The sequence below is a fragment of the Sander lucioperca genome, chromosome 14, assembly GCF_008315115.2.
Source record: "Sander lucioperca isolate FBNREF2018 chromosome 14, SLUC_FBN_1.2, whole genome shotgun sequence".
Taxonomy (NCBI): Eukaryota; Metazoa; Chordata; class Actinopteri; order Perciformes; family Percidae; genus Sander; species Sander lucioperca.
Window position 1 is genome coordinate 17,877,177 of NC_050186.1, and position 26,391 is coordinate 17,903,567.

The 26,391-nt window shown below is 39.0% G+C and overlaps 1 protein-coding gene across 3 annotated transcripts in view; it reads right to left on the reverse strand.

The window, feature by feature from the left end:
• samd12 (sterile alpha motif domain containing 12) overlaps positions 1–26,391 on the reverse strand; it is a 109,941-nt gene that overhangs the window by 48,333 nt on the left and 35,217 nt on the right. For all 3 annotated transcript variants that reach the window (XM_031295905.2, XM_031295906.2, XM_031295907.2), the window contains exon 4: positions 17,678–17,818. In XM_031295905.2, coding sequence (XP_031151765.1) covers positions 17,678–17,818 — 141 coding nt within the window. The remainder of the gene's footprint in view (positions 1–17,677; positions 17,819–26,391) is intronic.

Sequence of the window (26,391 nt, forward strand, 5' to 3'; positions counted from 1 at the left end):
ACAACAGTGCTCTGGAGTGTATGTTGCCATCTGTGCATCTCATCATTAAGCGTAACTTTGATTACTATAACCATGTCTTCATTTTTGTTTTCAGAATGTGCTACATGTCAGCCTTTAATGTCACATCAGAGTTATGTAGCGCGATGTCTCATGTAGGGCTGCGGTAAAACCAATTTCCACATGAGGAATTACACACATACCACTACATTACTGCTAGACACATGCTACTATTTAGCATCAGTATGCTTTCCGCAAAAGACCACAGGATAGGTACATCAGTCATAGAGTAAACTTCATTATTTAACGTTTCCTAATATACAGGAATTCAGCTGCAGGTATGGCCTGAGTAAAACAATAAATCAAGGAGTCAGCCAGCAGTGGGAAACACTAGGCATCCCTCATTAGCTGCAGCAGTTGTAGCGGCTGGCAGACTGGTGCTGCATCAGGCCCAGGTCATCCTGGGGTCAGTCTGGAGGATAATCAAAGGTGTAATTATATCAGGAATGTCCCTCAAGCACAGTGACAGGCAAAGGCAAAGGATCTCTGACCAGTATCAGACACAGAACATGGAAGACTTACAGTACAGATAGAGACAATGAGAAACAGAAGAAAGATGAATGGAAGAAAAGGAATGAAGTAAACATGAAGGAAAGTTTAAGAAAGCCAAGATCCTCGAGCTGCTGCTGGAGAGAAGCACCGCTCTTGTAATAATGACACAGCAACGTGGGAGGATTAGAGTGACAATCGTGGATAGAGACAATGGAATACATCAGACATTGACATGTAAATAGATAACACAGGCACAAACTAGTTGTGAAAAAAAACTCGAGACAAGGAACCCAGCTCGGCATTCATAGCTGGTGTATGAAAGAGGGGTGGGGGTGGGGTGGTGGAGGAAGATCAATCATGTGGAATAGCAAAAAGACCTTTCAACAAACTGGCTTTCATCTTCTGACAATGCAACAAACTGGTCCTGATGTGAAACTTCTTCCTGAGGAGCAGGGGCCCCTGCCTCTAATAACTCCCCTCTGTGAACAAGCTAAATATTTAATGGAGGGCAAGTTCAGCCAAAAACCCCTCTCCTGTAGCATGCACAAAGCACGCATGGGTAAGAGGCATGGGAAAGTTAAAAGAAAACGGCACCCGTTCTGAATAGAGCTTTGACGCTGTGTGCAAGTGCATGTACAGCACATGTACAGCAGTTATTCACGTTCAGACACTCACTCAATTATCAAAAACACAGAGATAAAATGGCTATGTGCAGAGAATTATATCATGAGCTATTTACAAAAAAGCCTCATTTATATTACATCCCTATGGCAACCCTTGCCTCTAAATATTTATTAAGTAATTAATATAAAAGTTAAAAAGCCTCTGAAGCTTGAGATCCTGTGGTGGTGTTGTGGATAAAAAGCACAGCTCAATTACAATTAATTCTGTTTAAAAGCCAAAGCTTAAACCAATGCCGTCTCAAATACATTTTGGGAGTAAAGTTCTCCAAAAAATGAGCCACCTATCATGGGAAACACAAATGCTTTACTAGCTGATAATGTTGCTACTAGAGGGCACTTTACCCTCATAAATGACCTGCACAATCATAACCTGTAAAGTAAAAAAAAAAAAACAAGTGTTGCTCCCATGTATTTATTTATAGATGCCAAGCACTTGCCTGTCAGAGAACTATTGAAGCTAAACCATAATGTATATCCAAGAACAACTAACTAAGAGCCATGCTTGCTGCTCTGTAAGGATGTAATCAGGCACAGTGGTGCTTTGAGCTAAATGCTAATGTCAGAATGCTAAGATGCTCACTATAAATGGCTATGTTGAAGGTATAATGGTTACCATCTTAATTTAGCAAGTTAGCATGCTAATACTTTCTAATTAACACTAAACACAAAATAGAGCTGAGACTGATGGGAATGTTATTAGATTAGCAAGTATAGTGGTCATAAACCAAAGTATAGGACAAACCAAAAATGTGACCTGATGACGAGGCTAGATGCTGAGGCATCACTAAAGTAATTATAATTCCTCCTCTTGTGAACATGAATGTCTGCATAAAATTTAATGGCAATCCATGGAAGAGCTGTTGAGATATTTCAGTTTGAACCGACCAATCGTCTGACAGGCCAACTGACACACACCGCTGGGAGGTGATTTTGATGTAGTTGTCACACTTGGAAGCAAGTGGAGGCTCTTTTTTGCTTATGCGCCCGGTGAGCAACCTGCATAGGAATGAATGGGGCACCATAAACGCAGCATCAATTTATCTATAATATATCCATGGACCAACATTACATCACCGACATCCCTGGAGCTACACTGCTCGTATTACAAAAATGCGGGTCAATTCAGGGTCAGCAGTAGCCAAAGGGCTAGAAGGTGTATTTGATGGCAGCCAACCTGTTGAGATGACAAATAAGGTGTATGCCTAACCATCAAACCGACTACCTTTATATACCAAATGTCTGTTGGTCTACAACATCTTCTTTAACTTATACATGTTCTTTCCATTAGTTAATTCAAATTTGCCGTGTATATTGCTGTATATTTAGTTTAAGACCACTCTGTATGCTTTACTAAGAGGCTAATTTTCCACCAGGTCAGTCAATAAAATGTTGAGCATGAGTCATTCAGGACATAGTGTCATTTCTCTGTCGTGTTTAATTGCTTCCATCATGACCCAACACACAGCGGGAACAGTGCTGTGCAATGTGCAGGAATAAGTACCTGTGCTAAGGGTGTGCTTCACAATAACAAGCACCGCTTCCCAGAACTTTCACCACTAGTTAAAAACAAACAATACAAAGTTTTTATGTGTCTATGGTCTCCCACTTGGCACTGAGACAATCCCTTTTAATTACTGACAGTTCAGGGGAAAAAAAGAAAAGAGAAATGCGACAAGAGGGAAATAGATAGGCTGACATTTTGGCAGGCAATCAAGCATAAAAAGACTAATGGCACCAATTACAAGTGATGTGGGGTGGGTTAATCAGTGTTTCTTATACAAGGCTTGCTTTTGATTTTCAAATAACTTTTTTTAAATTGTGTTTTACAGTGGATCGCTGACATGTATGCCTTGTCAGTGATTGTGAGAGGGGAGGGCTATTAGAGTGTTCAAGAGTACAATGACATTAATTAGAGTAGAAGTACTCCATGGGTGCAACCGCAATGGGCAGTTTTGCCCATACTTTGACCCTGTAGAAACTAATTAGGACACAGAGAACATAGGAGCACAAGACAGAGTACATTTTGTCCTAAAACAAATGTGAGAAAGTGTAAGTAAGTAACGTTGAACATGAATATTTGGGTAGAAAATGTACATTTAATAAGATACATAAGGAAAACTTTATTTGCTTACATATTTCTATTCCCATTATGAAATAATAATCTTCCTTGCTCCCTTGATCCATTTTCATTGGTAATCAGTTGATGAATGACTGTGTTCTTTTCAGACAATGCCCAATTGCAAACACCAGCTTTTTGAATATTGTGTCACTTTTATGGTCATAACAATTTCAACCCAAAGTCATTAACAGTTCCCCATCAATCATGTCTGACCCCAAAGTGAGAGATGTTACAATAATAATGGATGATCAGGTGTGGTGCTGCGCAGTTGCTAAGTACACCGTCATAAATCCTCGATACACAAACCATGATCCCGGACTGGTATAATATACATCATTTCCTTTTATGTACCTACTCGTTGCACCCCATTTCTCTGAAAATGTCCTTGGTATCCCTCTTTCTTTTTACTTAACGCCTTTCTCTCACTCTCTTTTATGTCCGTCTTAATGCATCTATGGTACCGTGCGTTCTGAGGTGAGGCAGTGAATAAATATTCTTTTTATATCGGTCACTCTTGCTCCTGGCAGCTGGCTTTGTCTCACATAAACATACAGCAATAACTCGCAAGGGATAGGAGTATTTTAATAGTTAAGCACTAAAATATTGAATTTTAATTAGAGCATCTGCATTGTGAATTTACCTGTAGAAAGATTTTCAGTGTAATTTCAATATTTCAGATGTAGAGAAGTGCTCACCTTTAAACCCTACTGTCTGCCTGAGCTGTATAAAGAAAGATTCTTTTGAAAGAGCAGTACATTGAAGTTGAAATATTGTATGCATTCACACTAGAGACAAACTAAAACCAGCGTTTGAAACACAGAGGGTTTCAGACTAAATGTTTTAACACCTAGTACCCAGAACAGAAAACCTCAAAATCAATTGTTTTCTATATATAGGCTACTGTAAAGTTTATATGCTATGTTGAAATGTCAACAGAAGACGGGACCGACAGTAAACTGGAAGCTACTGTGTCTTGCTGGTGCCACAGCTGCATTAATGTTATACCTGCGTTTCCCTGATATTTTTGAGCAAACTATAAATACAGGTTAATTAATACATTAAACCTCTGTGATTCTGCTTCTCCACAAAAGCCGTTTTTTAAGTCGATTAACTTCACAAACATAAATATTCACAATTAAAGTCCTTATTTACCAAATTGAAAAATAGAAATAGTATGAACACATTTTTTAAAAGTAAATGACTTACACTCTTACTTTGTATGTGTAAAATCCCTAATTGACTAAAACTAACATAATTGTAAGTGTGCAAGTAATTGTGTTCTAAGCATAAAGTAGGCTGGGGACATTCAAAACTGTGGCATTATTTTAAGTCATCTCAGGTTAAGTATCAGGGAACAGTAAAGTATAATATTAACACATTATGGTGTCTGCTCTAATGCATTTAACTAATAAGCCCACCAACACATTACCTCAAAACTGCATAATGGTCCCCCTGGCAACAAACAGTGAGCAAAACTCTTTGAGTGCCATTTTTCTCTTCTCCATTACACGTACGTACAGTAAGTCTGGAGCCAGTGCTAAGGCATGTTTATGGGGTAATGGCTAGTCTCAGAGTACTATAAGTGTCCTACGGCTATTGATCCAGGTTGGTAAGATTGTGAGTGAATGCTGGGAAGCGGAAGGGGTGTGCTCAGGAGTCTAGTCTGTCCACGCCGTCTGGGCTCCTGCATGTCCGGGGGTGGTCAGGGAGGCTGGAGACAGCAGCAGACTGAGTGGAACCAGCGGCGACTCATACAATGACTTTTTAATGGCTTCTCATATCACTATAAACTAATGAATGTGGCTCTGCGCAGTGAAACCTTACCCGCCACTTTGGTTTAAAAAGGCACAAAAGAGCAAACTATTGAGCGCTGGGGTTTCATCGACCAGCGGGGTCAAATTTGTTATATAGAGTTCAGGATGTGATTTCACACCAACATACCATTTTACAATTCAGTTCTGCAAGATGCATGAACTTCATTAAGTTTACATGACTGACGGGATCCCGGCTCTGCCAAGACCTGCCCTTAGTGGTGCAAGATCACATCTATACAAACAGTGTATTGACGGCTAAGCTCTCTGCAAATTTCCCTTTATTATTTCGCATTATAGGGCACGAGCTTCAGTAATGCCTCAAACCCTACTGGACATCTGGCAGCCAAGGACTCTCCGGAGACTCTGGCAAAAGAGCAGAACATCTCATGTGATGTCAGTGGACCTGTCAAAGCAATCTGTTTTCCTCTGCCATGGGTCAGAGGCCACAACACTGAGCGTACACACACTACATATCACATATGACTAGAGTGCCGGTGCTGTGCCTCCAGCTATTCCACCTGTGCTCCTTTTTTCCCCTCTGCCTCTCTGCTCATCTTTCCTCATTATCTCTCTTTATTCCTTTCCATTTTCTCCCTTTCTTCCGTTCCCTCACATCATTTTGTTTTTGCTCTCTTTCCTTCAGCTTCATTAAGAGATCTGCACATGTTGTTCATACTCTGCTGCATCCTGCTCTGGTGTCCTTGAGAGCCAGAGTTGGAGGTAAGAGTGGGTTTGTTGTATTCATGCATCCCTTGGCTTCTCCCTGGGTAAAACTAGATGAAATGTGCTTCGCCTAACCTTGACGTTGCTCAACTCCCTCTCTGCTTTTTTTTTTCGGCAGAAAAAAGAAAATGGCCGACTGGCAGTCCAGTGTGAAGCGCTTGGAGTAAAAAGTCTGTAATTGGGGGCCCTGAGCAGGGAGTCTTCACTGCATGTCAAGGAGAATTATAGCTTAAGGTTATGAAAAGTATTTTTCGGTAAGGGGGGCTTTTCAATATGCCGCATTAGCTATCCTCATTTTCTTTCTCCTTTCTTCCTCTCTCCCTCACTTGATATTTCAAAAGGCTCCCATTCACTGATTGAACGAGTGCCATATCAGCTATGGGGTGTCTCCTCCACCTTCATTACCATGACCAGTTTCAATTCATACCTTAATGAAAGGAACCTTTGCTTTCACAACAGGGGATGCTATTACTGTCTATATTTCATAACATTATTACCATCTGAGGTGTGTAGTTATGCTGTGGATGTCTGCGTTTAGGCTTTGTGAACCCTCAGAGACCCACAGTGTTAATCAGCAAGGTTAGGGCACACTGTGTTGTCAGAGCAGTGAAGCCATTTGCTCCTAAATGACATTTCCTTTGTGGGTATGAGCCCATTTTAGCTCCTAATGTGGCATGTCACCAAAGGCCCAACATTGTATTCATTTTTAAAATGTAAAAGTCAAACAGTGGGAGACTTTATTAACTGTGATATTACCATACACCTTATCTATCTATATGAATAAGAAAAAAAAATATATTTAACTTTTTCAGACACAGGTATTCACTTCGTCTTCACTTTAATCACATCTTTCAGGCACTGAGCCATAGATGGAGTCTCTGAGGGAGGAATCTCACTGACAGGAAATTATGAAAAAGAATTAATTTGACCTTCGCTTGCAGCAAGAAAAAGAGAGGGAGAGAGAAAGAGAGAACAGGGATAGAGGGGAGGGTGGATGGATGGAGTTGAGGGAGGTTTAAGGAGGAAGTGCCTCTGCAGAGGGCAGGATCCTGAGGATAGAGCTTGGATAATGAGAGCTCTCAGCTCCCCACACACTGGGGCAAGACATCTGATTCACTGGAAAGCCAAAAGGAAGGACAGTAGACACCCTCAGCTCCTTTAGCCCTCAGAGTGAATGGTTTCAATAAAGACTTGGGAGTAAAGATAATCTACTCACCCATGATGGCTGACAGGAAACTCAGAAAACGTGTGCTGTTGGCCTCCCACACGGCTCAAAGTGACTGAATTGTGAATTTTTTATTCAATTATTGAGCAACAAATCTGATACAGCATGAACTATAAAAGTTTAAACAGTTTCAGACCCACTGTTCATGCGAGGCTTGCTCCTGAAGTGATTGGTGCCTCTTACCATCAGTCAACTTATCAATAACTCTAGGCTATCAGTCCTGATTGTAACACCTTGTTACATGTTTTTTATAGAGGTACAAGCAATGTGTGTGTATCAAAGTTTGATTCCACTCTTCTTAATAAGGGAAACACTGTAATGAGTTCACGGATTGCAAATAATTTCCTGTTATTTATTGGTATTATTCATCTTACAGATCTTGAACCTTGACCTTTATGAGTAAAGGTTGTTGTAATTTATAAATTTTCACCTGTTATTTAATATGTTTGATGGTGTTGAAAGCCAATTTCTCCAAATTTAAACTAATTGCATTTTGTATGAGAAAGTTTTCAGGCATACCTAAAGTCTACCTATAATTTATCATGAACCTTTATTATTTGCTTTAAGTATTTCTTAATTTTCACATAGACCTCAAAAAGAAAAAGTGTACTACATTAATATTTGAAGCAAATACGAGACTTTGAGAGTCAGGTAAATGCACAAAAATGTAGTTTTTGGCCTTGGACTAATAGAAATAAAGGCACATTGGATCTGATGGGATAGGTTTTCTGAACTATTTAGGGCCACTTTCAGAAGTTCCAATTAATTGGACAGTTGGATAGGAACAAGCCATGTGTTCCAATATCCATACTACCATACTATTTAGTATGCCAGAAAAAGATTTAGTATGTCCTAACACATAGTATGTCAAATGCAGTATGCCAACAGTACCAGGATGTCCTACTGCATCGGGTTGTATTTTGCAGTATGCAAGCCAGCATGATTTTCTGGCTATTCTGCACAGCATACATGGCAACAGAGTCAAAGTTCAGGGCGCAATGTTATGAAGAAGAAGTAGTTTGTCCCAATTGTATGCATACTGCATGCAACCGTACTGTACATACTTTGTAAGTGCAGCCGCAGTACATGTAAAAAGAGAAAGTATGCGATTTGGAACTCAGCCCAGGTATCTGCCACTGCCCCTGTCAACCGTTGTTACCTAATATTTGGCCTCCAATCCCTTATCCCACCATAAAAATCTAACTTTCAAATTCTGATATGGCTGTGTTTGTGGGTTAGGCATAAGTCTAAAGTTTAAGCATGCGATTTCTTGAGTGTAAACCCAATAATTGCATATAAATAATCTTTGAAGAGCTACTTTAACTTTAAAGGACAACTGAAAATCTTTTTGCCAGAAAAGCCATCACTACAGTTTATAGCCAAGAATAACGAAGTAAATGTGTTGTTGGATATCTAGATATAAGTAAATTATGTTTTATATATGTACTAATTAAGTATCATTTGAGTAAATGATATTTTGGCAGACAAGGTGAGATAGAATCACAAAAATTCTCACATGCTCACACAGCGCTACCGAGAGAAGCTAACAATGTTGTCTCTTTAGACCTGTTAGTATTAAACAGTTATTGATTTGGCTGCTTGTTATCCCACAATCACCAGACTTTAAAATTAAGTGTTAATCTACATGTAGCTGGGGAAAACGTAGAACCCCTAGTGTGCAATTCTTTTCTTTATTTGTGCTTAGCTCAGGCAAGTTTCCCCAGTCACTCAAGATCTTCATGTCAGCAAATGCTACATGGTAAACTAGTTAAAAACCATGAAAAATAGAAAGAGGAGGACATCCTATTCAGAGAAGCTCTCCAACTGTAGATATTTCCTTTATGAAGCCATGAAACAGAGAGATAATTCATTAAGGTGCCTGGAGCAAGGGAACCAGAGCCTACTAAAGCACAACAGGAAAGCTTCCTTCATTTACTGCCCCGGAGCCACAGTTAACTACAAAAGCTGTTTTGAACTTTTTCACCCTGGGATTTGAAATCTCGACTACAAAATTGTGACTATTGTGACTGAGATTCATGCTTAAAAAAATAACTGCAGCTCTTGTTATCTTGAAGCACATTTTAATCACAAATGACACCTACACTATGTAAAAAAAAAACAACACAAAAACAAGAAGACTTTTCATTATTTAGAAAAATGTTAATGTTTGCTTCTAAGTATTCAGTGATTGATTGGCGGCAGCACTGCAATATTTTACATTAATGGTACCTCTTTAAAGAGCACACATTATGCTTTTTCGTCTTTTCTGACCTATAAATGTTGTTATAACGTTGTATAGTCATGTTAAACGATACCAAAGTGTCAAATAATGAGGTAAATGCATTTAGATGTGAGCCCTGCAGACAGCTTGGGTTAGCTCTGCCCAGCTCTGAACGCTAGGATCTCATTGGATCTCACTGAATTTCCTGTGTTTGTCTTCGTCAATGAAATGGACTTCCCTACATGGTCATGCTGCTCCAGCTCAGACCTGGAAGATGACCAATCCCAACGGAGTGGGCTTGGCTGGAGGGGGAGCGAGGGGGAGGAGGAACCTAAACCAAGCTTTCGGAGGAGCTGCAGAAAGTGGGTAAGAGTTTCCCATAGTTTTTTGTGCGGTAAATCACGTCACTATAGGAGTCCTAAATCAAAAACTAGAACCAGAAAGGTAGTACATTAGCTGCTCGTTAACATTTAGAAAGTACCATAAAAGGTCAATCATGGATTGGAGCAAACAAACTTCTCACCAACTTCTGATGGACAATAACGGGCACAAATTCACAAAAGTGAAGGAAAGTGAAACTGTGAAGCATCTATGTCTAATTTCTTTCAAAGTTGTCTTCGTCCTCTCAATGAGACTCTGTTACAGTAAATGAAGCATAAACAGCGGGGCCTGTGTCTACATTCACAGATTAGCGCTATGTACTCAGAAAACCACTTTTATAGAACTCTGTCGGCTGTGTAATTCAAGTTTCTTTTAAGACTGATGATTTCACAAGCCAGTAATAGCATATTTACTGGCATAGGAGTGTTATTGAAAACTCTGAAATGGTTATAAGCATGAAATTGAATACAGAAGAAGAGTAAAATTAGATTTTTTCTTCTTTTTCTGAGAAGTGGAGAAATGCAAAGGCTTAACGGCTTCCAATCTTTGTATTAGAGTTAATTCAGAGAGATTCAGCTCAGTCACTAAAGGCCTTTACACGCAACTATTTGAACAGTTAAATGCCATCATCAGGAAAACAACCTAATTAATCAGAACATTCTCATTTTGCCTTCTCCATTGTCTCAAAGTCTGACTTTTTAAGATGTCAGAGGGGTTAATATGAAGTCATAACACACTTTCATTCGCCAGAAGAGAGACAGATGCTGTTGCTTAACACCCTGCCCTCTACATTTTGTCTCAGGTGCAGAAAGATTTCTATTTGTTTCTATGGATACACATATTGGCTAACCTATAACATAAAAGCTAAATATAAAACTGTACAATGAATGTCTGTCTCAGTCGCAGACAATTACCTATATATATATATACCTATATAACAAACGCCTACCTGTATTGTGTTTTAAATCATTAATTTTCTTCTATGTGTTGATCTTTTGTTAGATGTCCTTCCTTTTTATATTTTACTTGTTTTTTTTTACGTGTTTTATAAAAGTATTTTTTTCTGTTGACTGTAACTTTTCATTTCCTCCCTTTTGAAACACAACTGTACTTGGCAAGAGCTTTTCAATAAAAGAAAATCTTCCCATTGACTGTCAAAAATAAGGTTTTATCTTACATCATAAGACGCTATAAGATTTTCAATACTGTTCTGGAATGAAAACCGTATAACTCCAGTTTTGTTGATTGTCACAAAAACGTCAGCAGGACGTGCTCTTTTCCTGATGACTTTAGGAAATTTGCCAACTTTTAAGATGTCACTTTGATGTAGGAATTGTAGTCAACCGAGAATACAAGGCTATTCTTTTTGCATTTCCTCAGAAATTGGAAAGTTAAGGTTGGAAAAACACATTTCACCATTGTTGAAAACAATTTAACATTTGAATATATTTTCAATTGATGTAATTTCATTTAGGAGAAAAAAACACTTTCACCTTCCAGCACTAGCACTATCAGCTCCTCACAACTATTTCTCAGTATGGCTATGTTCAGAAGATTGTGTCTTCCTGTGAGTTTCACGCACAGAAACTCGAGTGAAGATAATTACCTCTTCTGAAGAGTCCATCATGTTTTTTTTAATCCTCTGTGTCCTCCTTGGCTACTAGCAACTGTGTGGAGGGTGGAGTGGGGGGGGGGGGCTTGTATCATGTGGACACTTAAAATTCCTCATGGGGGAGACAGAAACTACGCACTATAGCTTTAAGTTGAATGTTATTTTATAAACACATTATCAAGAACAAATGCAAAAAACAAATGTTTTCTTTCACTGTTACATGAGTTGCTGTTGTGCAAATAAGAATAAGCAAGCTAAAATTTGCTTCAGTTTTTAAACACAAGCAGGCAAGTTAGGCTTTGTCATGATGACTTCAGTTTTGACTGATGTGTTGTTATTATGTCAAGTTATTACGTAGAATTAATGTTAACAGCACTATTGATGTCATGTGCAATTAGTGTCCTAATTCGTACTTGATTTATATAATCATATATAATGTCATCCTTAACTGGTCCGTATGCCTTAAAACAAAATGATTGTTGGATTGTCGAACAGTGTCTGAAACCTCCTCCACCCCCACACCTTTCGATTTCAGAATTGTGGAGGGTGCCTTAAAGTAACTATATTATATGGAACTTTAAATGTTTCTAAAAGTGTGATCATAAATAACCAGCAAACGAGACTAACAGTGAAAAGAACTCTGTTTTATATAGTTTTTTCCCGGGTGCAATTTTTTCCCGCAAAGTCACAAAATAATTTACGGCAGGTAGGCGGCACTACAGAGTACACATTCTGATGTGTCATAGATTTCAGCGTAACACCGGAAAAGCCTTTGTTAGCTTATCCAGCCAGGTAAAAGGTAGCAGGAGATTTCTTTAAATAGGCCTAATTCTATTTTAATTATATAGTTATAGGTGATACTGGGGCAGGGCCATCACAAAAAAATGAAATTAAACGAAGAACTAAAGAACTAAAAGCTAAAAGGGAAAGTGACAGACGATGGTCGGGCTTTCAACAGATGGAGACAATTACGAGATTGTAAATGATTCAAAAACGACCCGGAATTGTCTCTCAGGTATGTAATGTGGCTCCTAAGTCAGTAGCCTACATTAAATAACGTCCCCCTTCCATTAAGCGCCCGGTTTTTGTTTCGTTTCAGTCCGTGTTTGTGTTGGCCTACTATTTTCTATCCCTTGTCCCCCTGTAGTTCTGTAAAGCATCCTTGGGTTTCATGAAATTCGCTACATCAATCTAAGTTATTATTACGTTGGTTGCTACAACAATCGCTTAATGCTTTGGCTCGTGACACAGTGACAGTGATACCCGGTTTAGCTCACGATACATCCAAAGTAGGCAAAGTTACTGTATGCAACACTTGAAATTCAATGATGCATCTGTATCGTATTCTCTTATTTTAAATTCATGATTTTCTCTCTGAGCAAAACATTCATTGCAACTATGTGACATTCCGGTAAAGCTAACTCAGTAATACAGCACCGTAAAGAAAATACCTTTACGACAGCAGGTGTGATAAAAACACTACCGCTTCTGTCCAAAACGGCCACTAGAATCAACTAGAGCTGGGCGATATGGAGAAAATCAAACATCACAATATTTTTGACCAAATACATCGATGTCGATATTGTGGCGATATTGAAGAGTTCACTATTGGTGCTTTCACAAATATTTACACAATGAGAGGTTTGATAAATAATCACCAATAATGTGGATACCATGGCAAATTATAAAACAGTAAGTAAGTCCGGTAAGTCCAGAAAATTACATCACTTCACTGTAATGTAATACGTGTGTCATATCACGATATTACGATATCCAAAATGTAAGACGATATCTAGCCTCATATATCATGTCGATATAATATTAATATATTGCCTAGCCCTAGAATCAAAACAAACTTAAAGTTATATGTAGCCACTTCAAATATTTTTTGTAACTTCCCGAAAATGACAATTCGACAATCATGCACATTTTAAGCAGTGATTTGGCTAATTGTGCAGATCTGAGAAAGTAAGCAAGGTTTGACCTTCTTTATAAAGCTCTATTATGTCACTCTCCACACAGATACAGTACTTCTGTCACGACTAAGCAAGGGTGTAGTTGTGAAGGGAATGGTGGAGCTAAGTGCCCTTGCATTGCACCCTGCACTGACTCCAAAGTGCCACTATCAGGTCATCCACTCAACAATCCAAGGCTGTTGTTTGGGTATCACTTCCTATTTGGAGTGCCTTGGTCCTTCTCTGTTGACTGTAAGCAATAAGTGATGATCCTCCACACTCTGCCATCCCCGTGGCAAAGAAAGAAAGAAAGAGAGAGAGAGAGAGAGAGAGAGAGAGAGAGAGAGAGAGAGAGAGAGAGAGAGAGAGAGAGAGAGAGAAGGGGGGGGGGAGAGAGAGAATCTAATTATTTCCCTCCCATGGCCCAGCAAGCCTTAAAGGTTAATCACTGTCCGTCTAGCTAATTCTGTCTGGGTACACTGCAGTAATTACAACACCTTGCTCCCTCTCGCCTGCTCTCTCGCCTCTTCCTCTATTGTGTACCTTGCTCACTCCAGCGCTCTCCTCTGTGCATTCTCTCATTATAGTTAGTGAATGTCTCTCCGTCTCCCAAACTCTATCATCTCTGTCTTTCTATATAGACACCACCCCCTCCGCAACATGCTGGTTGAGAAGAGAAGCGTCTTTAGCCAAAGACTCGTATTCCCCCAAAGGTGTTTCACCGAGCGGCACAGGAGGTCATTCCTACCAGTGGCCATCAAACTTTTTAACTCACCCCCACTCTGTGTTGCAGAATGGACATCAGATGACTGAGAGGCTGCTGAGGTCCTTCTGGACTTACTGTAACTGGACAATTACATTCATTGTAACTCTGGCAATAAGCACCATTTTGCACACCTAATGCACAGCCAATGTGCACACTGTATTCATGCACATTTTTCTTTTTACAGTCATATTAGTACTTTTCCACAACACAAATTCCATCATTACAATAGCATAGTCAGATCTGTTCAACACTTTGCTGAGGAGTTTTTCTTTTCAATATAAATACTATTTCAACTTACCGATTAATTCCAGTCGCTAATACTTAGCTGTTCCTTTTCGATGGCTGTTACGATACTGTCAATAAAAGTGAACACGTCCTGCCCAGATGTTTCCCACTTAAAGCCTTCCAGTGGCTCAAATGGCATAAAAGTGTTTGGTTTAACTGACAAAATAAATTGAAAAAAGCAGCAAAGTAATGCTTTTCATTTGGTCTTTATTAATTCAGCCACTATTAGGATTAGGACTATATAGGATTTGCAGAATATATAGATATTTACACATATAACTTAGAGGGAGCAGAGGGAGGAGGTTTCCTTTTCTCACCTCCTCTCTTTCTCACACTCCTCACTTTCCATTTTCTCCATCTTCTCACCGCTTCTCTCTCCTTTTCTTTCTCATCCTACCGTCTTGACTCTCTCTCTCCTCTCTCCTCTCTCCCTCTCCCCTTCTAGCAACAGCTCGAGGAAGTGCGCCTTGGGCCTGGAAATACACCACCATCTCTTCTTCTTCCAACTTGCAGACAGACATTTCCACATTTCCTACTTTCACCACTATTTCAGCCGTTTCTGTCCCTCTGTCCTTACTCCCCGAGGCCCAGGTGGGCTCTACTAACAGGCTGCTTCCTGCTGAGGCAGCGGCCTATTGCTGTTCAGGCAAGGTGGGCTGTCGCTTCCCATATCATCAGTACAGAGGAGAAAAAGAGTGGTGAAGATGAGACCGAGAGCACAAGGAGGAAAGGGATGGGAGGCTGAGGGTAGCCCTTAGCAAAGTGTCATCACTCAACTAAAGCCTCCCTTGCTATCTCTTTCTCTTTCTATTTTCCACTTGCTAGGGGACCAAAACAGTGGCGAGGGATAGAAGCTGCTTTATTACACTCCAAATGTTTTCCAAGAATATCGCAGAGTGACAAAGATCCCTAGAATCTGTTTCTCAGCCCCTGCAGTAAAGCCCTGCTTGAGAGTCTGTGGGCAGATGGGTGCTGATTAAAGTAGTGGTGGTGGTGGTGGTGGTGGTGGTGCGCCGGCTGCTAGAACTGCTGAGGAAGAGACAAGGGAAGCTGAGGATCCCGGGGTGAGAAGGAGAAAGTGAGGAGAGCGCCTGGCTGTTGTTTTGAAACATGCTACAGAGGATGCATTGTGCAAAGTGTGAAGTGTGCTGTGTAGACAGCAAAGAAATCAGGGTTAAAGTGAGAAACTGCAGGGTGCCACACTGCATATAGGATAAAGGAAGGCTGATGGTAGTCCCTTGTGTAACAGACAACATGTGTAATAATGAAATGCTAATTCTGTAAATTATATACAGCAAAGTTAATGAGGAAAGATGAATGTTGTTCGAGCCCATTATATGTCTTTGGTAAAAGGTCAAATTCAATAGAGCTAATAATGTAAATCAGTTTGATGATTATATTTTATCTTATGTGAATATAAAGAAAATGTATAATTTGCAATAATTATGGTTTGGATTTATACTAATTGACAGTGGTGGAAAGTAACAAAGTAACCTAAGTAATTACATTTACTCAAGTACAGCACTTAGGTACAGTTAGAGGTACTTGAGTATTTTCATTTTATGCTACTTTATACTTCGACTTTTAGAGGAAAATATTGCACTTTTTACTTCAATACATTCATTAAACAGGTGAAGTCACCAGTTACCTTTCAAATTAAGATTTCATATATAAAAAATATGATCAGTTTCTTAAATATGATGCATCGTTACAGATCAACATAGCAGTTTAAATAAAAACATTTCTACACAGAGGTATGTATATGTATGTATGTATATATATATATATATATATATATATATATATATATATATATATATATATATATATATATATATAAAAAAAATAGTCAAATTATTTGGTTAAACTTTGAGAATAGGTAAGAATCATTCAACACATTCTTCATATTCTAGAAATGTTATATTATTATTTTATTTGTCATATTATAGTTTTTATATAGTGGGTTTTTAATCAAATATATCAATATCTTCCTCCCTGTCAATTTCACTGTTGAATATTTCTCAAGGCTGTCTGGGTTAGTGTAAGAGAAGTGGTTTCAACCATAAATCTGTAATACTTAAATTTTTTACAGGAAGTTAATTTCTTAAGAATGTATTCTGAATTCAGAGAACTCTACACAACTTTAGTGCAAATCTTTCTCACAAGCTTGATAAACTGTTAATCTCTGCTTACGATTAAACTGACTGCATTTTCTTTTTTCGAGTATTATACATTGCTTGCAAAATTGCAAGGGTAATTGTTCTTCTGTCAGTGTGCCAGCACTGATTATCCTTGTGCTAGCGTTGGAGTGAAATAGCAACTACACCCTACACATATTGTTGAGATGAGTGTCTTGCATACAGTAGGTAGACTCAGTGTGATGTCAAACAACTTTACTGCCTGAGTTATCACTTCCCAACCTGTGCAGGTAAGTAAAGTTGTCGATCATAGAGGTTCCTTGTGACGTTTTCAACCACTAGTTGCGTAATGGTAAAATGTTTTTTAATGAAGGCGCTAATACTGTACACACCTGTTTACATGCGTGTGACATGATATACAAGGCTGGTTTCACATTATTCCATTGATGTGCGAAGAATTGCTGCAATGAGCCAACAAAGGCAAGCATGAAAAAGACAGACGGATGTAAACAATGTAGGTTTTAAATGTATTTCTGTAAATGCCAGCCCTGCAAAATATTTTATGAGCAAAGGAATGTATTCAGCATATATATATATATATATATACATATATATATATATATATATTCCACTGAAATGAATTGATTTCACTGAAAAATTTTAGCGTTTAAAATCCTGTTGTGTGTCCAGGCCTTAAAGTGGCACCAGGTAATTATGTAGCAGGATATCTCTAAATGACAGCGAGACATAACTGTGGACTTTAATATAGAGAAGTCAGCATGTATTGACCGCTCTGTGATCACTTTACACCAAAAGATACCAAAGACAAAATCTGTGTGTGACACTTGTAGTTGCATAATCAATTCTGATTTATCACTTCCTGCTAGCTTTAAAACATGCAGTGATTGCCATGACTACAGATGGCATGCACATAAATGCTGCACAGTTAATGATTTGAATATTATCAGAATGTGAGAAGTCTGTGTCCTCGTGAATAATTTCCCAGTAGGAATGGATACAGTATGTGCTCTAAAACCCTGTAGTATTTTGGAGCTTGTGTGTGCAAGTTATTATGCTGAATGAAACAAATAGCATTATCGTGAAACTTGTACAGTGTGTTTTTATACATTATTTTTTTTATATATTATTATATTATTTGTTATTTGACAGTTTCAAAAGGGTGAAAATGACTGCTAAAAAGTCTACCTTGTGTGAGAAGTTGAAGGGTCCTGACTTCCTCCCGGACGCGAAGCTGCAGGACCTGCTGCAGGATGTGCTGCCTCTGGGCTTCCTGCATGATACCCATTCTTTCCAGCTTTCTGTCTGTCAGTCTCATCAGAGCCCGCCCTAAGCACAACAAAATAAATCAAAGTTAACGGACAGAAGGAGCAGGAAGCCAGTGGTAATTCAATATGCACAGCTGGAGACACTGTAAAAGGGTACAGATAAAGCATTTATGTCAGTGGAAGAACAGAGTGAGGAAACACACAAACAATTGTGGTCAGGGATTACAGCCGCACTAATTGTGCATAGTATGTTGACTTGTAACATGTTACTTGCATAAAAACTAATTGTTTTTAAGAACCATTTCCTATTATGAGAATGTCAATTAGTCTTAAGCCCAGCACAACTCAATGTGAAGCCCATTCTTATAAACGCAGCAAGCTTTACATAAATAAATGTCCCTTGGCAAGAATTCCTCACATATCCTTTCTTAATTGCAAATCCTTGTATAAAATCCATAATTTAATCACCCAATCAGTGTCAAAGAGGGGGATTTGGGCTGCTAGTAAAACCGAGTCGAGTATGGCGAAATTATTAACGCTTGTTACGAGTGTATTTGTAACATGTGGGATGGTAAGCAGATAGGATGATAATTCAGGGTAATTATAGGCATTAGGTTGGCCCCCCCCCCCCCCCCTCCCCCACAACAGCTCCCTTTGTTCCTTTGCCCTGATGACTCCCTGGGCATGAAACTGGCTCCGATTGGTTGACAGCCAAAGGGAAAGACTACTCCTGATAGCCTCACATTCTTCTTCTCCCTCATTTTATCTCTCCTCTTTTCATCAGCTCCATTTCTATTTATGGTGAGATCAAATATAAAGCTTAATTCATTTCTGATGCAACATTTACCATTTTAAATTGGTGTTCTTGCTCTTATTGAGTGACCCTTTAAAAAAAAAAAAAAAAAAAAAAGCAGAGAGAAGAGACTTTACAATTTCATGTCTCTTAACTTGTTTGGATGATCTATTGTAGATGGTTAGAGTATGCCAAGCCCCACGCTACCACTTTGCTACCACAGCACAATAGGGAGTTGAGGAAACTAAGTACCCTTAAGTGTTAGCGGTATAACTTTGACTGTGTTAGGCCAATTTTCTCCCGCCTTTACAAAAGCAGCTCTTTGCTCAGCCAGAAGGGGGTAAAATGTCAAACACAGTTAAGATGCTTCAATGTAAAATGGCGCTGATAGTACCCATTACATGAACACTGGGGAGCAAAGTAGAGTCATAAAGACTCAGAAGTGAGAGGAGCATACTTAATGCGGAAAAGAAAAAGATTAATGAGGTTGAAAGACTGATAAATCAAAGGCTGAAAAGTTGGGGAGAAGAGGAGGACGTACAAATTGACAAAGAAAAACCGACGTGCACAATCTGTTATGAGTCTATAAATATTGACCAACCATCACTTGGCACCTCATCCTGTAACCAAAGATAGATCGGCATGGCAACAGAGGTTCACTTTTGCGTTCACTGCTTCAGTAATGTCTATCTTAAATAACAGCAGATACAAGAGACAGAGCACAGCTTTCTAGCCAGGACATACACAGATGGTTCACAATACACAGCATCTTTGCTAATCTTTGTATTACAGAAAATAAAAACGGTTTTGGGATTATTTATTGAAGCTTTTACATGTTGATATTGAAACAGTGTTTCCTTTAAAACTTCTATTTCGCTGAAATTGGCTTTACTTTCTCATTGTTGCGGCTTGTTTCAAAATAATATAATTGCAAAATCAACCTTTTTTTTTACTCCGGACCTCAATAAAACCACATATGTAAGAGTACTGAAGCGATAATAACCCTTTACTTTGAAATAACCTGAGCTTCCACATTAGATTAAGTTGACAAAATACAAAGTACAAATATAACCATAACACATTGTTATTACACCAAATAAGGAAATATTTCCTGTTTTATATCTTATATGGGCTATGCATGAACAGATATACACTTCATACCTTTTGTTTAACAAAAAGTCACATTACCGTTCACCTCTCAAAAATCACTGTATTTAAAAGGAGAAGTTGCACTTATTTGCTTTCTTTCCAATAGTTAATTAAGAATAGAAATACCACTCTGTTTAATATGAAGCAAATCTAGCAGCCAGTTAGCCTAGCTTAGCATAAAGACTGTAAACACAGCCTGGTTCTGTCCAAATGTAACAAAATTCACCTACCAGTACCTCTAAAGTTCACTAGTCTCACATTGCCAGATCTCCACAGCACTGTGTCCACACTGGAGTATGGTCTGGCTATAATGCTTATCTATTCTGGTATAGGGGAAAAACATTTCTGGCTCATTTGTATTTCTTTAAACTAATAGCAACAGTCCTGGGTGGCGCTAAGCCCTGGTTGCAGCCACGGGGCACTTGCAAAATAAATAACAGAGATAGCAGAAGGGGAGGGACAACAGACGTTAGAGACATGCCAAATGTCATGCTTTAGCAATTTACATCTGGGAGCCAGATTTAAAGTTCACTAATTAAATGAAGCAGGACAAGTTGCCAGGCAATCAGCGGAGACTCCAAGAAGCTACAGGTGCATTAGGGTTAATGTCTCGCTTTGCCAGACCATCCACACGCTGCAGAGCGGAGGAGGGTCTGGCTAGTCCACACAGCATTCTTGGATGGGAGAAAAACATGCTCTGCTTTATTGGCATTTCTTTAAACCAATCACAATTGTCGTGGGCGGTGCAAAGGTCCGCATGGAGCCGCTGCAAAATAGTCTTGCGAGAGAAAACTCAGATTGGACAGATAGTCTAGCTAGCTGTCTGGATTTACCCTGCAGAGATCTGAGGAGCAGTTAACCATAGTCCTCATAAATCTACAGGAGTTTAAAATTCCAACAAAAAAGAAAGCCGAAGGAAATGGAAATCGGCGAAAATACATGCATCCAGCGGAATTTCCTGCGGCAACGGAGCAATCCCTGAAGTGGAACATAAAGGATATAAACTAGGGTTAATGAAACCTAGTTCCAGTTACGACTTAGAATTGGTCATTAAAAGCATTTAGCATGAATATTTTATTCACCAAATGTCTTTTCCTGTGGACATTTTAATACGTCAGACCTGATTTCACTAAAAGCTTAAAACAAGAAGTGTATTAATGTGGGCAGATAGAGTACAGCGGATGACTGGAATATACTGTAAGAAGCTCGCCAAAGACAGCATACAAACTGCCAGTTCCGGGCGGTGTGTGCCAACACAACGCTCCTTCCAGTCGGCGAGGCAGTATCAGCAGGGTGGAACAGCTTCTGAAATGAGTCCAAGTTTTCACTTTCTTGCCCTGCAATTCTGAGCCATTGGCTTCAACAATACCACCAAGCATCAGCTGGGATTTTTTCAAACCACAATTAATACACTGAGCAGTGTAGTATGGCCATGAGGAGGAGGAGGAGGAGGAGGAAATTGGTCAAGAGGAAATTAATGAGGTAAGAGAGGGAAAGATACTTGAAGAAAAGTTAAATGTCTGGAAGTGACAAAAAAAAATAGCGAATCAGCTATAAAAATCATCACAATTGACAAGAGGACCACGACTGGGCTGTAGAAACAAAATATGTCAGCTTGCCGTATGGTTAGTTGTACAAGATTACAGCGCAATGATAGAGCTCGGGCCTCAGGTCATTTTGTGGGTCAACACAAGTAGGCTCAGGCATGAAAATGGGTCAGGGGTGAAAAAGGTGAGAAGGATATTACCCCTCTAGGGGGGTCCGGGGGCATGCTCCCCCGGAAGAAAATTTTAAATATTCCATATTTTAAAGCATCAATCTGATGCATTTTGAGATGCATTTTTTGCCAACCAACAGTGTAATATTTCAGTATGCACTCATTAAAGTTAATTTGACTGGCAAAACCTAATGTCCTTCTGACATTACACAATAATAAAAGTCATAATTTTTAAAAACTAAAAAGTTTTGGATCAATTTTTACTTCTTCCAACCATATGTTAAATAAAGAGTACACATTTACATATTGCAATAATATCATAATCCTACAATGAATCATTGTGAAAACTAAACTTTACTACTTTGGCCAGGTCATCAAAAAAGAGAATTAGTACATTCATGATTTTGTCCATGTTGATATTAGCTGCTTTATTTACATTTATTAAAAACGTCGCATTGTTTATCTTTTCATATAGCTAGACGTCTCTGGGACGTAAATACCTGCCATGCTAATTCCAAACGGACAGCGTCAGGGCAGTTTGGGCTTCAGATCGCTTTTACACAGTGGCCATCGTTAATGACAAATCGTGTTCCTCTATGAACGTGCACACACGTATTGTTTGTATCACGGTCGGTCAGTAAAGGAGCAGTCGCAGTGGTAGCGGTAGCTGTCGTTGCCGGTAACTTACTCGTATGACAGAGTGCACGGACCGAAGCTTTGTGACTAGCAGCACTTTCTTACCGCTGCTGCCGCACAGTCTTCCTTGAACATGCGCTGCAGAAGCAAGCACCCGGCTCCCTCAATTTGAGGCACCAAGTGCTAAACAGCTTTCCGTCTCCTCCCGTTTCCTCTTGTCCTCTATTGATGATGCCCAGCGCCATTTGTTTTAACTACTTTCTCAACTAAAACTGCCTGTATCTACGTGCTCCTAGCCGCGTTACCACGGAGACCACACCGGCACCGCCATAGATATATTGGCACCGCACTCTCACATTTCGGCAAAGACCCGCCCTACTTTGCATCTGATTGGCTAGAACTCGTTTCATTGGTAGGTGGAAGTTCGATGATTGGTTAAATCCAGCGCAACAAAACAAATCCCATGTGGACTTTTTAATTTATTTATTTTTCTAAAATAGTCACATGCCAGAAATCGGGTACCAGGCCCGAGGAGCATCTCGCTGCAGTTTTCGGGAAGGCGGGGCCCCGCCCACATCCAAGACAGTTTTTTTTTGTTTTTTTTACGTCGTCTCCCCATACGCTCGAACGGACCAAGACGGTAGCAAAGCTGATATCCTCTTGTTTCACATTAGATGACAGAAACTGATGTAAGCTAAACACAAACGTCATTTCATGCAACAACAGTGAACTGTAATTGGGCCCGTGTACTTTTTCGTTCATTTGATTTCCGACTTTGAAACGAAAAGAGTTTTGTTGGTTAGGAAATGGCATAAGACTGCTCCGGTGAAAGCCTTGTTTTCATGAGCTTCTGGGGCTAGCTGCTAGCTAGCTCGGAAGCTACATCTGATCATGGCAGGCAGGTTGCTAATTAGCCAATGCTAAAAAGTATGGAAGTAGCCTACTCGTTCCCCTGCTTTCTATCAATATTCCTCAGTATTTGTCTTTTGGTGTAGTTTGCTAACATGCTCGTAGACATGTAAATGAACTGTTTGCGTGCTAGCTAAGTCAACGGTCAACACCTTTTATATTGTAACGTGAAAGCTCAGGCTGCGTTAGCTTCAGCTAAACCACAGCCGCAACTTGCACTGCCCCGTTAAAATGCAACTTCAACCCTCGGATATAACGGTAATCACGTAGCGATTTTACTGTATCTAGACATCTGTATGTGTGTTCGACCTTTTGAAATACTTAGATTAGGTGTGTTACTGTGCAGGTAATATCCGAGGAGCATCTGGCATGATTGTGAATTCTACTGAACCAGACTGAGAGACCATTTAAAGGCTCAGGAACCCTTTGCAGATGTTTTGGATTAATTAGCTGATTAGAGTGGGACACTTTGAGCCTAAAATATTGAACCTTTTCACAATATTCAAATTTTCTGAGGGTTTTCATAAACTGTAAGCCATAGTCATCAAAATTATAACAAATACAGGCTTGAAATATCTCGCTTTGCATGTAATAAGTCTATATAATTAGTTTTACCTTTTAAGTTGAATTACTGAAATAAATGAACTTTTGCACAATATTCTAATTTTTCGAGTTTCACCTGTATGCTTCTGGTTCACCTGTTAATTGTTAAAGCAAAATAGCCCCTTTGTACATTTGGTTGTGACTGAATTCTTGCTGTTAATATGAAAGTCCATAACGAAACAACACACCATTCTACTTTTAAGGGCTAAATTAAATGAAATATGGCTCGTTTTCCGTTTTAATATTGATGACACATTGTCATCAATATTAACAAGGTTTAAAATGACCCATTTTTCAAATTTGGATATCATTTCAAAATCAGAAATCAGTAGTAACTACATGAAAACTTCACTGTTGCATGAAATATCGTTTGTGTTTAGCCTACATCATCAGTTTCTATCTAATGTGAATCAAGAGGCTATATCAGCTTCTACCAGGCTGTATTTTTTTTTTTTTGTCTTCAAAAACCTTTATTATTCAAGTACAGATCCATAAACATATTGAAAACATTAAATGCATACATACATACACGAAAAAGGGGCGCATGAAATTTACATTAAAGAGGTTGTAAGGCATTGTAAATGTTCAGAGTCCGGATGGCTTTCTTATTTGTCAGTCCTTTTTTAAAGTTTTAAAATGTAATTTCATGTCATTTTTAAATTGGTGACTAGCCTATTCGGTTTTCTTTCAGATCATTTACATTTATAGATATAAAATTTAAAAATAAAATTAAAAGATTCAAAATAAAAAACATGGCATTTATCCAAATAATTTTCTTCATAGTAAAAAAATTCTACCAGGCTGTCTTGGTCCGTTCGAGCGTATGGGGAATGATGCAAGCAAAAAAAAATGGCTGACTTGGATGTGGAGACTGCTTCCCGCAGACTGCAGCGAGATATATTTGCCAGGCCCGAGTACTTAACCCCCCCCCTTAAACATTTTCTCATTGAATCTACACGATTCACGTAGGTCACCTATTTTGGTTTCAAAACGGCGAGTTTCGCCAAAAGGTGAGTGATTTCCATGTCTGAGATGATGGCAAAAACAAGACAGGGCAGAAAATCATTAACTCTTGACCCAAAACATATATTCCACACACTCACACTGTGACACTGTTGCACACTCCTCGCTTAACAGCAGGGAAGTTAAGGCGGGCCTCTATAAACGTGTTAAATCACTGCAATGTGCACTTGACTTTTTTTTTTTTACTCCATCCACTTACTCTCTGGTCCGAGAGTATTGGACAGAGTATTGATTGGATTCAAATTTCTCTCTCCTCTCCGACACCTGAAAGAATCTCATCTCTTGTCTTCTCTCCCACTTTTTCCAATGCTGTACAAGTTTTGAGCAAATCTTTTAGATTTGGGCAAAATAAAATGTGCAACCCATGTTCAAATACTGTAGTGCATCAATATGTGACAAGATTACATAATTCCATTGCTCCTACCATCTTTAAAAGGGACCCAACTGATTTTATTTATAAAAAAAAAAAGGCAAACCAACAATTTTTAAGGAAGCTTATAAGTTTAGGGGTTGACAAGTATCTTATTGGGTCAGTTCTAACATTTGCTATGATCTGTTGGTTTAGTGATTTCAGTCTGAAAAACAAAAACCTTCTGGGGATAATAATTATGAACGTGTGTCACAAAGTCACTGGTGTCAATTTAAATGAGCTTTGCCTCTAAAGCTCAGTTTATCTTACTGGACTCTGAGTACCCTCTTAAATTCCCTTATAAGTGTTATTTGGCCTTTTACCAGCTGTGTATGCATCAAGGTGTGTCCCCCCCTTTAGTATTTATTATTGACTGCCGTCTGTACTTAAATTGGCCCTGTGGGCACTTAAAACCTTTATTCTAATCTACTGTACTGTACTCTACTTATTAATTGAACACCAGTAGCTCTGATTTATTATGGCATTTCATTGTTGCTATGATTTTTTAAATTAATTAATTATCGCTTCTGATTAATGTATATGTTGTGTTTTTGATGAGGCTGTGGTGATGAAAAGGGCTCTTTCTATTATTTATTTTGCTGGCTTTCTGGTGGAGTGGCAGCCTTTAACTAAGTGGCAGAATGAGATGCATGTAATGTCAGGTTGTATTAGGAAAATCTGTTTCCATCAGTTTTTATCACATCTTCTCTTAAATTGAAAATGTGCATAAAGTTGGTGGAAAACTGCTGCACTACCTACAAACTAATCTACATACACATACGAGGGTGAATGGATCCAAACTCACAGGAAGATGACTTGCTGCTATTACTGAACTCTCAACAATGTCTCTCCTCAACCTATTTCCTTGATTCTGGTGGTTACATGTAGCACATTGCTCAATGATTCACATCCAAGAAATGTGTATTTTTTTAGACACAAGCTATATTGTAAAACTGCTTAAAAAAATACTATCAGCTGTATTGTTGGCTACTGAATGTCTTTTTACAACCAAGCCAAATATGTGCACACATACTTTACAGAAACTCACAAACACATTGTCCCTGGGAGTTAGATTAATGAGTGGTGTGTGAGCAGCAGTGCTGAAGCAGATTAATCTACAACTATAGCCTGGCACAGTCAACCCCAGCTTTGATGAATGGGAGCTTAAAGTACATCTGTAGAAACAAACACACATACAAACACATATACAGATCCAAAAGACATAAGCATGTGCAAACTGGGAAATATTTGCCAACTGGTCACATATACACAAACAGATACTAACCCTGCACTTGATTTTGCACATGGAGCTAAAATGCTACGCTAATTATGGCTGTGTGTGGGCTGGCCACAGGTAAGGACAAGAGTACAAAGGCTGCAAATGAACCCTCCTCT